Genomic DNA, 12,934 nt, shown 5'->3' with positions numbered 1-12,934 from the left:
ATATATGTGTGAATATTTTTTACCCGCTTGCAACACCTGCTCTCTCACCATCATCATACTAGAAGGCAAGCCACGTTGTTTGAACACCAGCCGTGCCCGAGGCTAAGGACAGCAGGTGTGGTGTGAGCCACCCCTTCTGTACATTATATTGGAAAGGTAGCAACCAACCTACCTGGTCCCCAAAATGGTGCCACCTTCTCTCCATACATGCCTTACTAACAAAACTCCTAAGGGCTGCTAGCTCCTGCCGACTACAGAATTGACAATCGGGATGAATGAACGAAGGCCTTCTGGCCTCCACATGCACAACCCTGAGGCTGTTTCAGAGTTCAGTCTCCTGCTTTCTTGGACAATAACTTTCTCCACAGTTCCCTGAGCATCAGTTCAGAGGAAGGAGTAATTCAGTGTGCGGTGTCACGAAGACCTCAAGTTCAAGTTAGTCCTGTGCTGCTTGGCCCATTGGAAAGGTACCCAGCCTGCCAGTTTGATCCTGGAGAACTCACTTCACCTCCCCGCAAACCCGTGGGCAGTTTACTTCCCAAACGGTGATTTATAACTCACTGTAGGACAAGGTAGGATCATAATAGACTATGCAGAGCAGGCTTCTTTTTAAAGAAAAAAAAAAAATGAAAGTGGAAGACATGACCTTGGAAGATGAAATGTGAGTCCCAAGAACCTTCGCATCTCCAGATTGGCTAGAAATATGACAGCCCTACCTGGGAGAGGCACGTTGAGTACTGTGTGTCTTTTTGTGTTTTTGCCTCACTGAAACAGTTATCATTTCATTAATGCAGAGAGGCTGCCAAGGGGAGCCACCCGGAGGAGCTCATCGTGACATTGCCCTGAGCAGGCTGGAGTCTGGGGGTTTCTGCATTAATCCGCAGGCATTCCCTAATGAACACCTGCGCCCACCCAGAGTCCCCAGGGGGGCCCATCCTGAATAAAGCAGGCTCCCCAGCCGGCTGGCAGAAGCACTTTGCATTTCTGGAGGAGCAGTAATTATGTACGCCTGTCAAAGCCTTCCCATTGGGCATCATTCAAATGCATGCAGAAGGCTGGCTTCCCAGACTGATAGCAACCCCAACTTTTCCAACCCTGAGACAGGGTGTATCTTAGCAAAGTGTGGAAGGTAAAGTGTGGAGATCCAAGGAAGAGAACCAGAGAATAAACTAGGATAGTATAAAGAACTGTTTAAAGGGATAGTAGGTAGTAAGGGAGCGAGGGCAACTGGAAAACCAAGGAGGTCATTCCCTGGAGTCCCGAGCCTGGCGTAAGTGGCAGTGTCTGTTGGAAGGAGAGAGACTGAGGAGGAGGTGGAAGGAAGCAATCAGAGGAGCTGATGGTGATGGTAGTTGGTGGCGGGGAGATGTCGGGGTGGGAAGAAGAGACGCACTGAACCGGGTGAGGAATACAGACACTGCGCATCCTTCCCTGGCTTTGCAAGCAGCGTTCCCTAAATATATGTCGCCGCCTCCTTCACAGGCGCCCGGAGGCGCCTGAGCCGAGTGAAACGGCCGCGCTCTCGCATCTGAGCACATGGCGTCTGGTCCCATCCAGCTCCCGCAGCACCGCCGTCCCTGCCTGGCGGTTCTGTGCTGCAGACCAGCCTGGAGAGTGCGGATCTCACCCTCTCCTGTGGTCCGCTCCCCGCTGGGCCCGTTAACAATCAAATAACGAACCTTTTCTAGCCTGCTCTACCAACACGCAAACTTTATTAGGCGCCTGCTGTGTGTCAGGCACTGTGCTAGGGTGCAGGGCCGCACTATTGCTGAAACCTGGTCCCTGCCCTCCAGAACTTACCGTCCGGCAGAATTCTACTGCATGGAGAAAAAGCAGCTCCAAACCCCTCCTGGTGCGGGGGGTTTGTGTCTTGCCGGATCTGTACTCCGGGCTGTAAAACAACAAAGCTTGGAAGTCGGTCCCAGACTGGAGAGGAAGGGGAGGCTGACTGTGCTCCTTTCCTGCTCGTGGCCCCCGTGCCCTTGGGGGGCTGTGACCTTGGGCACACCCGTTTCTAAGCCCTGCAGCCTTTATCCATAATGCGCTGCAGGATTGCTTCGAGATTAAATGAGATGATACAGGTGAAGCACGCAGCCTGGGACAGGGGTGTGGGGTGGGGTGGGTAGCCCACACAAGATGATGGTGTGGGGTGGGGGCCGCAGTGAAGGAAGCCGGGAGCGGCTGGGAAACCCGGACGCGGGCCTCGTGTGTGCCAGTGACAACTTTTTGCCTGCCAGGACTCCCTTGTCATTGACACACTTTTTCTTCCCTTCTTGGGGTGAAAGGCAGCTAAGGTGACCTTTGTCCTTGGACAGGCCTCTGGACTCTCTGAGCCCCCGTCTCCTCCCCTGGCAATTGAGTAGGTTGGGTAACTGGTCTCTGGCGTTCGTTCACAGGTGACCTGCACCGCCCTGACTGGAGGGTCCGGGCCACCCAGTTACTAGCCGTGTGCATTTGGCAGTTGCCTCCCTCGGCTCCTCTCTGTGCCTCGGCACCTGCTCTGTCGGAAGCCGGCCGGCATCTCCTTCCTGGGTGGGGATGAACTCGTCACTCTCTCGAAAGCACCTCCTACGGCCCTGGGACCCAGGCTGCACCCAGCGAACAGAAAGGGGGTGTTGCCCACGTGCGTGGCCAGCTTTGCGGAGGTGTTCCACTGCTGGTCACTGCTAAGCTGGAGATAAAGCATGTGTCTCATGTCCACTTACGAGCTGGGGTTCCGGCTGGAGGGGCGCCTCCGAGACAGAGAGGTGCTCCCTCTGGCAGGAACCAGTTAGTTTTAGGACTCCCACCCACTCAGAAGAGTGCAGGCCCCATGGTCCTTCACATCTGCCTGCAGAAAGGAAGTAGCCTTCCCAGGCCCCAGGGTCTGCTCAGAGAGGGCAAGAAGGAAGCAGCAGCCTCCCTGCAAATCATGGGAGCATCGTGGTTTTTGGGGGCGGGGGGAGGGGCCAGACCCTTGTCTGTGTGCAGGATGACCTCATGCTTTTCACCAGCAGTGCTTCCCCCCACCACCCCTGGGATGCCGAGCAGCCAGTGAGTGTTGCCTGCTTATTACTGAACCCCCAGGGGTGGGGCGGGGCAGGGCAGGGCCAGGGCGGGAGCCTGGCTCCCAGCTGCTCCAGGAAAACACAATAACAGGCAGGGCACAGGCGGGGCAGCCTGCTCCCGCAGCACTTATTCAGAGCCCCTTTCTTCACCCGCTCCCTCTGCCTCCAGGTTTTCAGAAAACTTTGCAAGAAGGAGCAGGTTGACCACACCCTCTTTCTCCTCAGCAGCCATGTCCCCCGCCCCCCCCACACACACACCGTCTCCACAGCTGCAGCCCCTCCGACAGGGCAAGGAATCACCTTCCATGGACCTTGGGGCACTGGCCGTGCCATCAGGGTAGGCTGGTGTGGCGCAGCCGCGGGACTGTCTCCTGGCAACCCAGAGGTCCCTGCGTGCGAAGCAAATTGTCCAAAACAGCCTTGGGGAGGAAGGAGAGGTGGCACGGTCAGTCTTTAGACCCTGGTTCCTTGTGAAGCACAGATGGGAGCTGTTAGATGTTTTAAATTTTTTAATGTGATTTCAAAGTGGCAGTCCCATTGATCTAGAGCCTGGGAGATGCCCAAGGGAGTGGTAGGTGACAGGCTGGGGCCTGAGGGGAGAGTTCACTGAGTGGAAGCCTGTTTAGCCATTGACTGACCCAGGGTCAGCTCTGAGACAAAGGCTTGTTCCCCTGAACTTCTGCATGCGACCTCCTCACGCACATCATTTACACTATAAGGAGAGGATGCAAGCACTAGTAAAGGACTTTCACTGAGATCCCAGTTTACTCACATCTCAAACAACCTACAAATACTGAATTTCGTACAACTAGGCAGTGTATGCTGGCCACTTGAGTGGGGGATGAGAGCTTTGGGGTTTCGGTTTGAGGGTGTGTATTAGTTTCCTGTTGCCGTTGTAACAAATCACCACAAACTTGGTGGCTTAACATAACAGAAACAGATCCTCTCACCGTTCTGGAAGGCAGAGGTCAAAATCAAGCTGTCAGCACAGCCACGCTGTCCCCGGAGGCTCCAGGGCAGACTTCGTTCCTTGCCCCTTCTGGCTTCTACTGGCTGCCAGTTTCCCCTGACCCATCTCTGCCTCTGTCTTCACGTGGCCTTCTCTCGCGTGTGTCTGTGTCAGAACGGCCTCTTTTCTCTCTCCTATAGGATCCGTGGGATTGCGTTCAGGGCCACCTGGATAATCCAGGAGAAGCGCCTCTGCTCAAGAATCATAATTTAATCATGTCTTTTGTAAAGTAACATTCCCAGGTGCCAGGGGTGAGGATGCAGATGTGCCATTTTGAAGGCCGCCATGCAGCTTACCGTAGGGTGTAGCAAATCATGTCACACAAAATTCACTGTGGTCAGAGCAGCATTATTCACGGTAACCAAACAGGGAAGCAACCCTAGTGTCCAGTGATGGATGAATAGACAGATAAAGTGTGCTCCATGCAGTAGGATATGATTTTGCCTTTAAAAGGAAGGACATTGGGACACAGGCTACAATGTGAATGACTCTTGAGGACATTATGCTAAGTGAAATTATGCCAGACACAAAAGGACAGATACTACAGGAGGTAGCTTGGGTAGTCAAATTCACTACCCAAGGCGGAAAGTAGAAGGGTGGTCGCCCGGGCCTGGGCGAAGGGAGAATCGAGAGTTGTTGTTTGGCAAGATAAAGAGTTCTGGAGATGGGCCGCAGAGCAGTGCCGATGTACTTTAATACTGAACCACACACGTAAAAATGGCTAAGACGATAAATTGTAGGTGGTTTATTTTACCACAATGTATAATTGCTTTTACTTAGAGTAAATTCATCCCGACGTAAGAGCATGCATGCCAAGAGCCAGCGAGGTACATGTGGTAAATGCTAGAGGAATAAAGGGAAGAAAGACCCCATTCGGAGGTGAGATGGTCAGGGAGGCCTTCCAGGAAGAAGTGGGCATCGAACAAGATGAAATTTAAAGGGGAAGTGGGAGGAGAGGGGATGAAGTGGACAGGCTTTGGAAATAAAAATGAGATTGGTGTTTTCTTGAGTCTCATACACATAGGTTGAGGAGAAATGAGTGATTTTGTAGGTAACTGGGCAGAAGTCAGGTTGGCTAGGTAAACTGGGTGAGATTCAAAGAGTGGCCTTAAATACCAGGCTGGCATTGGATACCATCCAAAAATTCATCATCGTAATCCATAAGCGAAAGAATGAGGGTCAGAAATCATAATGAACTCCCAGGCCACTCCCTTTGAGCCAGGCGCTGTCCTAAGCACCGTATGCAGATCAGCATTCATTCATTTAATGCCCATACCATCCCTGTGATGGAGGTATAGTCATCCCCATTTTGCATCCGAGGATGCTGAGGCGCAGAGAGGTTAAGTCACATGCCTGAGATTCTGTAAGATGGGGACTAGATTTAGGAGATCCAGGCAGGATCCACAATGGTTGTATGAAGGTTTTTCAAATGAGTGAACAGACCCTTGAGAAGGCTGGGCAGTTTTTAGGCAAGGAAGAAGCTAAACTTAGTGATGACAGAAAGAAATTTTAGAGCAGGAATCTAGTTCCATCATTTCATAGATGTGAGCGCTGATGCTCAGAGAATTATCTGGCCTGTTCTGGGGCCCTGTGCATGCTGGTATGTGCACAGTTTCCCACTGGAATCGTCCAGAACCCTTGGGAACTCAGATCTGGGTGTCTGAATTGGACTGTGATGGACCAGGCGCTGTTCTGGGTATGACCAAAGCCCAGGGTTCCAGGCTCTTGCCCTGCCAGCGTTAGGAGCAGCTTCCCCAAGCAGTGCATTTTGAGCGGGACGCTTACAAAGAGGTTCTGTTTGTCAGATCGAAGGAGAAATAAAAGCTTCAAAAGACAAATGTGAAAAGAATCTAAGATAAGAAAAGAAAACGAGAAGAGAGAAGCTGTTGCGTGAACAAAGCTAATTACAGGCGAGAGAAAGTCAGTCTTGAATGTAACGACCTTGTAGGGCCAGGAGGCCACCAGTCACCCGGAACGGGCGGTCTCTAACCCAAGATGCCTAGGGCTTGCCCTGCTCAGGTCCACCTTGAAGCTCCTGCCCAGTGTTTCCTGTAGAACTGACTGGGCTATGGCCTTCCTGGCCTTGCTCCCAGCCTGACCCCTGAGTACTCCACAGATGTTTATAGCACGAGCAATTGGCAAATTATAATCAGCAGGATTCTGTAAACATCCTTTCAAAGTACATTCGAGTGTGAAGCTTTCTGCTTACCCAGCAACTTTGTCTAAATGAGTTTAAGAAAAGTTTGGGACAGCATAGTACATTAATCACCGTGGCGGCAAGGTAGGATAGTACCTTATTTGCAAGATCAGGAAATCACAGGGCTGATGCCTTAAATGCTTTTCAGCCGACCATACAGAGAAGCAAAATTTCAGTCAGGAGAGGCTAGGTTTCGCTGCGATGACAGACGACCCCACATGTCGCAGTGGCTTCACGGCGAGGTTTAACTCTCACACCACGCACCCATCAGGCTGATGGGAGTGCTCGCTCTCACCGACGAGCAGCCGCTGGGACGGGAAGAAAGACAGTGGCTATTATTATCATTATTATTATGGTATAATTGACACGTAACATTGTATTAGGTTCAGGGGTACACAATGCTTTGATATTTATGTAGAATTATTATTATTATTATTATTGTATAATTGACATGAAACATTGTATTAGGTTCAGGGGTACACGATGCTTTGATATTTATGTAGGGTATGGCTTTTAAAGGGACTCACATTCAGGATTTGTAACCTCAACTTCTTCTGGGGCCTGTTATCAACCCCATCAATGCCTTTATTTCCCCATTTGTAAATTGTGGGTACTAACTGTAGGCTTTCCTTCATTTTGAGGGGTACACGTGATCTGTAATAACTATTGTGTAAAGGAATGAGACTTTTTAAACTTTTTAACTAAAGACACACATCCAGATTGGTGCAATCATCGAAGAGAGAGAGTTTGAGACAGTGTTTATTCCAGCGATGCTGCTCGTGCTTGGAGACGTTTAGTTACCTTCAGTTTGAGTCAGCCGGGAAAATTCATTTTCTCACTATAGAAATTTCGGTATAAAAATAGGACTATGTCACCATGGAGAGGCCAAAAGCCAGTCTCCACAGGTTCCTGGGGGTGGTATTCATGACTCTGGTGCAGTCTTGAGGATGTTGAGTCAGATCTTTAGCTTGACAGGCTCAGAAACCTCGGTTTTCATCCTCGGGGGAAGACTCACATGAACCAAGTTCAAAGTCAAGACCAATACCAAGTACAAGTCAGGACCAATGTATACAATGTCAGTACCGATGTCTAAAATGCTGTGTACTGGAGTCAGGTGAGCATATAACCCTCGCCCAGGCTCAGTCCCCCTGGCTCGAGATGCTCGACCTCTCACCCAGGAAGTAGAGGCAGCAGAGACAGGATAACAGGTGAGGGATTCACAGGCGACCTTGGAGGCCGGCTTGACTTCATTTGGAATGCTGGCTTTGCTATGACACAGCCTGCCTGACATCTGCAAGCCAGAATCCTCATTGGCAAAAGGAGGATAATCCCTTGCTTTACGTGGTAACGCCATCGTGTGGGATTCTCGGCCACCGTATCTAAGACAGAAATGCCGCAGCCAGGTTTTTGGACGGACGGAATTAGGATCAGGAGAGTTAAATCGGTAACTTGAGTATTTAATGGGCTTGGCTGAAGTAACCCCATTTCTGTTACACAAAAGGCCTTACCCTTGGGGCCCACATATGCAAGGCCTGTTGGCCAAGACCACATTTGCTCCCCCAGCTCACCTTTCTTTCCTGAACTGCCCGTCCGACCCTCTCCCCACACACGCTTTTCATTCACCCCCATTTCTTTGGAATTACTGTATTTAATCATGCCACCATATTCCAGCCCTGAGAGTACAGTCACGTTCCACGTAGCCTTCCGGCCAGCAGCGCACCTCATATACGACACTGGCCCTATAAGATTATAGTGCAGCCGAAACGTTCCTGGCGATGTAGCCATCCTGATGTGATCGTGCAGCACATTTGACTCACGCGTCGGTGGCGATGCTGGTGCACACAGACCTCTTGCTCGGCCAGTCCTGTGCCAGACATATCATTCTGTCCAGTACGTTCCACGATCATGATAATAAACGACCGTTTCTGGTTCGTGTATGTAGTATACTTTCTGTTGTTGGTTTAGAGAAATAGGCCATGCAGCCAAGGTGTGCCGGGGGCCCAGGCCCACCGAGGCTCAATGATGGCCGCACAGCAGTGGAGTCGCCCGGTACCGCATTGCTCAGACGTATCCCTGTGGTGAAGTGGTGTGCCACTCCAGTGCCTTCTCTTCCTGGGTCCATTCGTGTATCTCTGAGCAATTCCATTGGGGTGTTGGCTTTCACATTTAACTGTCAAAGAGAAGGAAACCTTTACTTCTATCATGTCCGACTTCGGGCTGGGAACCTCACCATAACCCCCCAAGAGCCCACGATCGTTACTTTACAGTCACACCTCATTTTATAGAACTGGTTTAGCCTCACATGCTCATCTCCTCTCCCTGTGCCCCCAGCCACTAGACTTGACTTCAAGTGACTTTTGCCATTTGAAAAAAAAAAAAAAATCCATTCTGAGTGCAAGAAGATTTATCACCAGTGAGGATGCTGTTACAGACGGGACACAAGCTTCAAAGGCAAATCCAAAAGGTTATCAAAAGTGTTTTAAGAAATAGCAGGCATTGTAGAAATACCTTGAGACTGCTTTGAAAGGGATGGCCATCGTTTAGACAGATAATGCGATATCGCAGTTTAAAAATCAGCCATACTACCTTGAGACTGCTTTGAAAGGGATAGCCATCGTTTAGACAGATTATGTGATATCGCAGTTTAAAAATCAGCCATACCGTCTCACCTTTAGTAGCAACCTCTACATTAAATGCTTTGTGTCTGGGCAGCCAGGTACCTTCTGGGGGGGGGGAGGTGTTGCTAGAAGCACAGCCTGCATCAGCCCATAGCAAACACAGCTAGAAGTCTTGGATTCTACTTTGTAATTTATCAGTGACATTCTCAGACAGGCCACGTGTACCCCACCTCATTCCTTGTGCTAGGCTTCTACTATTTATGAAAGAGGGTCCTGAATGCCCTGTTGGTTACAGAGATTGCTGTTCCCCTTTTTTCAAATTTTAACATGAACAGAAGTAAAGAATATTAGATGGCTTTGATTTATTGAGACGGATTCTCCTGTTGATTTATGTCTCCTGGGGAGAGGAAGCTCTGCCCTCACTTCGAACCCACCCCTATCATTTCTAGCTGTTTCACTGAGACATTGATAGTCATTGAAACCCAGAAACTGCTACGCCGTAAGCCCAGGAGCCAGCTAGCAAAGGAGAAACCACCTGCATTGGCTTTTGAAAAGGAGCATTAGCATTTACTCCATGCCCCTGATTGAAGTCCGAGTCCTTACTGGCAAGTGCTGTGTTCATTTTGTATCTCCTGCAGCATTGGCTAGTGCCCTGCACCTATTAGACACTCAATAAACCTTGGTTGAATTAAAAGATGTACTTAGCAAAGACTGCTATAACAAAGTACCGGGGGTACTTAACCAGCAGAAATGTATTTTTTCTCCATTCTGGAGGCTGGAAGTCTGAGATCAGGGTGCCAATCTGGTTGGGTTCTAGCGCGGGCTCTCTTCCTGATGTGCAGATAGCAGCCTTCTCATCATGTCCCCTCAGCGTGGGGAGAGTACAAGCAAGCTCTCTGGTGTCTCTTGTAAGGACACTAATCTCATCACGGGGGCCCACCCTCGTGACCTCATGTAAACCTAATCATCTCCCAGTGGCCCCGTCTCCGAATACCATCACATTGGGGGTCAGAGCTTCAACACATGAATTTGGGTGATGGGAGTGGGGACACAATGCAGTCCATAGCAGCCCTCAAAAAGTGAAATTAGAAACCAGACTGTCATATAATTCTCTCTCTCTCTTTTTTTTTTTTTTTTTTACCAGCTTCATCCATTATGGCTTCCCCTCCACCCCACCCTTGGGCAACTACCAGTCTGTTCTCTGTATCTAGGAGTTCCTTTTTTAAATTTGTTATTTAGATTCCACGTATAAGTGCGGTCATACGCTATTTGTCTTTCTCTGTCTGACTTATGACGTTGGCAGGGATGTTCAGGAAAAAGAGTTCATGATAAAAACATTCTTAGGTCATGGCTGGTCTTCTCCTTTGGAAAGGCAGATGGAAGGCGAATTTTCAGTTTATTCTTAAATACGATACCCAAGGCCCTTTGGCCTTAATTTTAACATTTCTTGTAGGAGGCTACTTGTATCATTTGGATTTTTAATTATGGGAATATATAGAGTGGTCCAGGGCAGAGTATCTGGAGCCGGAATTCAATTCCCAGCCCCAACTCAAACAGAGCTGTTTCCTCCCCATTCCGCGGGATTAGTAATATGACCGCCCCATAGGGCTGCAGTGAGGATTAAAGAGACTGGTGTATATAAAGTGCTTAGCACATGGCAAATACTATATACATGTATGCTATATACATATGTAATATGTTATATAATATGTAATTGGTTAATTATAATAATATAATTACATATTGCATACTATAAAATACATTAATATATTTTAAATATATTTTGTTGAATTTAGTATAGTATGTAATATGTGTTTATTATGTATGTAATTTATATGGTAATATGTAAAATCTATATTACATATCTATTATATATTTATATGTAAATATATGTGTAAATTATATATGTAACAAAATATTGTATAATATATTACAATATTAATGTTAATACAATGATTAAAATATATAACAGTATAATATTCATATATACAGTTATATTTTATAATGTGTATTTTATATATGTCTTGCACAATGTGTATATTTATTGTGTATGTATGCATACAGATATTTTTATTAGGCGTCTTCCTGTCCGTTCAGTATAAAATGTCCTCTGGGGCCAGGGAGAGCCGCAGGGTTCCACGGCCCTGTGAAGAGCGAGTACCATTTGTTGGTAGAACAAACTGCTGGGGAACAAGGCAGAAGGTCTCCATCTGCCTTGGCCCTGGACTTGGCTGTTGGCTCGGCAGCGTCCTCACTGTCTACTCCTATGGGTTTTATAAAATTCATTTGCAGGGATGTACTTGAGCTTTTAACTTGCAGTTACAAAATTACGTACATCTGAAATTGCATGTTTTAGGAAGCATGGCCTCATCACTTACCCTTTTTCCATTCTGTTCTTTTTGCAGCCCAAGCTTTTGGCCAAGGAGCTGCTTGACCTCGTGGCATCACACTTCAATCTGAAGGAAAAGGAGTATTTTGGAATAGCCTTCACAGATGAGACGTAAGTGCCCCCATGAGCCCTCGAAACCCGAAAGGAACCTTGAAATGTACTGTCTCAGCTGTCAGCAGGGAAATCAGCCACAGGCCACTTGGGTCCTTTGGAACAGGGTCAGTCCAAGTTCATCCTCCGAATTTCAAAGGCCTCGTGATCACGCCTGGAATGGCCAAGGGATATAATTAGGGTGATGCTCGTATTATGAAATTATTAAGTAAACTAGTTCCTATAATCAAACAAGTTCACATTCAGAACCAAAATGTTTATTTTTTTTTTAAAGTAGACTTACATGGGTTTGTTTTCTATTAAAGTTAAATGAAAAACACTGGAAATTAAACTTTTCTCTCCAGTGTTGAAATAATAATAACAGGAAGTGAATTTGATGAAAAATTCAAAATGAAAAATGTCTTTGCAGTTTCACTGTCTATGCTAAAATAGAGAGAATATAAAAATCAAAAATTCAGATCACTCAGCTGATGAAAGTACATTTACTGTCAGTTTGGCTCTATAAAGTGGCGTTTTGCAATACAAGTAAGGAATATCTTTACCATTCTCTTGCTAACAATATAATAAGAAGAAAATTTCAATTTCAATTTTCTTCTTAATATATTGTTAGCAAGAGAATGGTAAAAACACAGATTTCAAGGAAAGAATAAGCTGTTCTAAGCAAATGTTTCATAATATTCTTTTCTGTGTTTATGTGTGTACATACACACACAGTCCTCCAAATCTTTAGAATTACAGAGATAATTTCCTAAAATACTGATAGATCAGGGTTGGGTGAGTGGCTGGACAGGACAGTTTAGGGGAGGCCGTGTCCCATCAGCCAGCTGGCGCCATCAAGACAAGACAGGCTCAGAAGCAAACACGGGAAGGAGGCAGCTGCATTGGTCAATAGCAGAAGCGATCAGATGTGTCTGCACGTGGATGCACTTAGCCTGCGAGCTGCAAATGACCGGGTGGTCATAGGATTTATTATCCAAATCGGGACCCGCGGAGCGAAAGGGGGTGTAAATTGGGACTGTTTCAGGCAACCTGGAACATACGACTGCCCTCCCAGTTAGCCGCAATTAAGGTGGCGGGGTGATCAGGGAACAGGAGCAGAGTCACATCTTCCTGGAGAAAGCTGGGAGCAACCAGGTCGGCCCCTGGGAACTGAGCCAGACAGGAGTGGTGGCCCTGGCCTGGAGGGGTCACAGTGTCTTTGGGTGGAACCAAGTAAGCACAGCCATGAGTGGAGGGCAGTGGTAGGAAGGAGCCAGCACAAAATGCTTAAAGACAAATATACACTGAGAACAGCTACTTTCACAAATGCGGATGCTTCTACCCTTTCTCCTGAGAATCACTGTAACTCCCCTAAATTGCTATTCATACATCTGTCACTAATTAGAAGGAAACCAGAAGTTTCTGTTAATCATATCCCATTGTTATTTCCCAAGTACGGCCGGTTACTCTTCTCAGAGATTGACTGACCTCTAGATGCATCCCAGTTAGACTTCCCTTTTGAATAAACAAGGATCGAGGAGTGAGCCTGTCATCCCAGGCCAACGAGAGAGAAATACTGAGTCG

The 12,934-nt window shown here is 47.6% G+C and overlaps 1 protein-coding gene across 1 annotated transcript in view; it reads left to right on the top strand.

Moving 5' to 3' along the window:
- The window catches only part of FRMD4A (FERM domain containing 4A), a 290,837-nt gene that overhangs the window by 141,481 nt on the left and 136,422 nt on the right, over positions 1-12,934 (top strand). Inside the window, exon 3 of the mRNA XM_025043396.1 lies at positions 11,277-11,371. Within this exon, the coding sequence (XP_024899164.1) occupies positions 11,277-11,371 (95 nt within the window). The remainder of the gene's footprint in view (positions 1-11,276; positions 11,372-12,934) is intronic.

The sequence above is a fragment of the Pteropus alecto genome, unplaced genomic scaffold, assembly GCF_000325575.1.
Source record: "Pteropus alecto unplaced genomic scaffold, ASM32557v1 scaffold11, whole genome shotgun sequence".
NCBI lineage: Eukaryota > Metazoa > Chordata > Mammalia > Chiroptera > Pteropodidae > Pteropus > Pteropus alecto.
The sequence above is the reverse complement of the archived record's forward strand: the minus strand, read 5'-3'. Positions and strand labels throughout refer to the sequence as shown.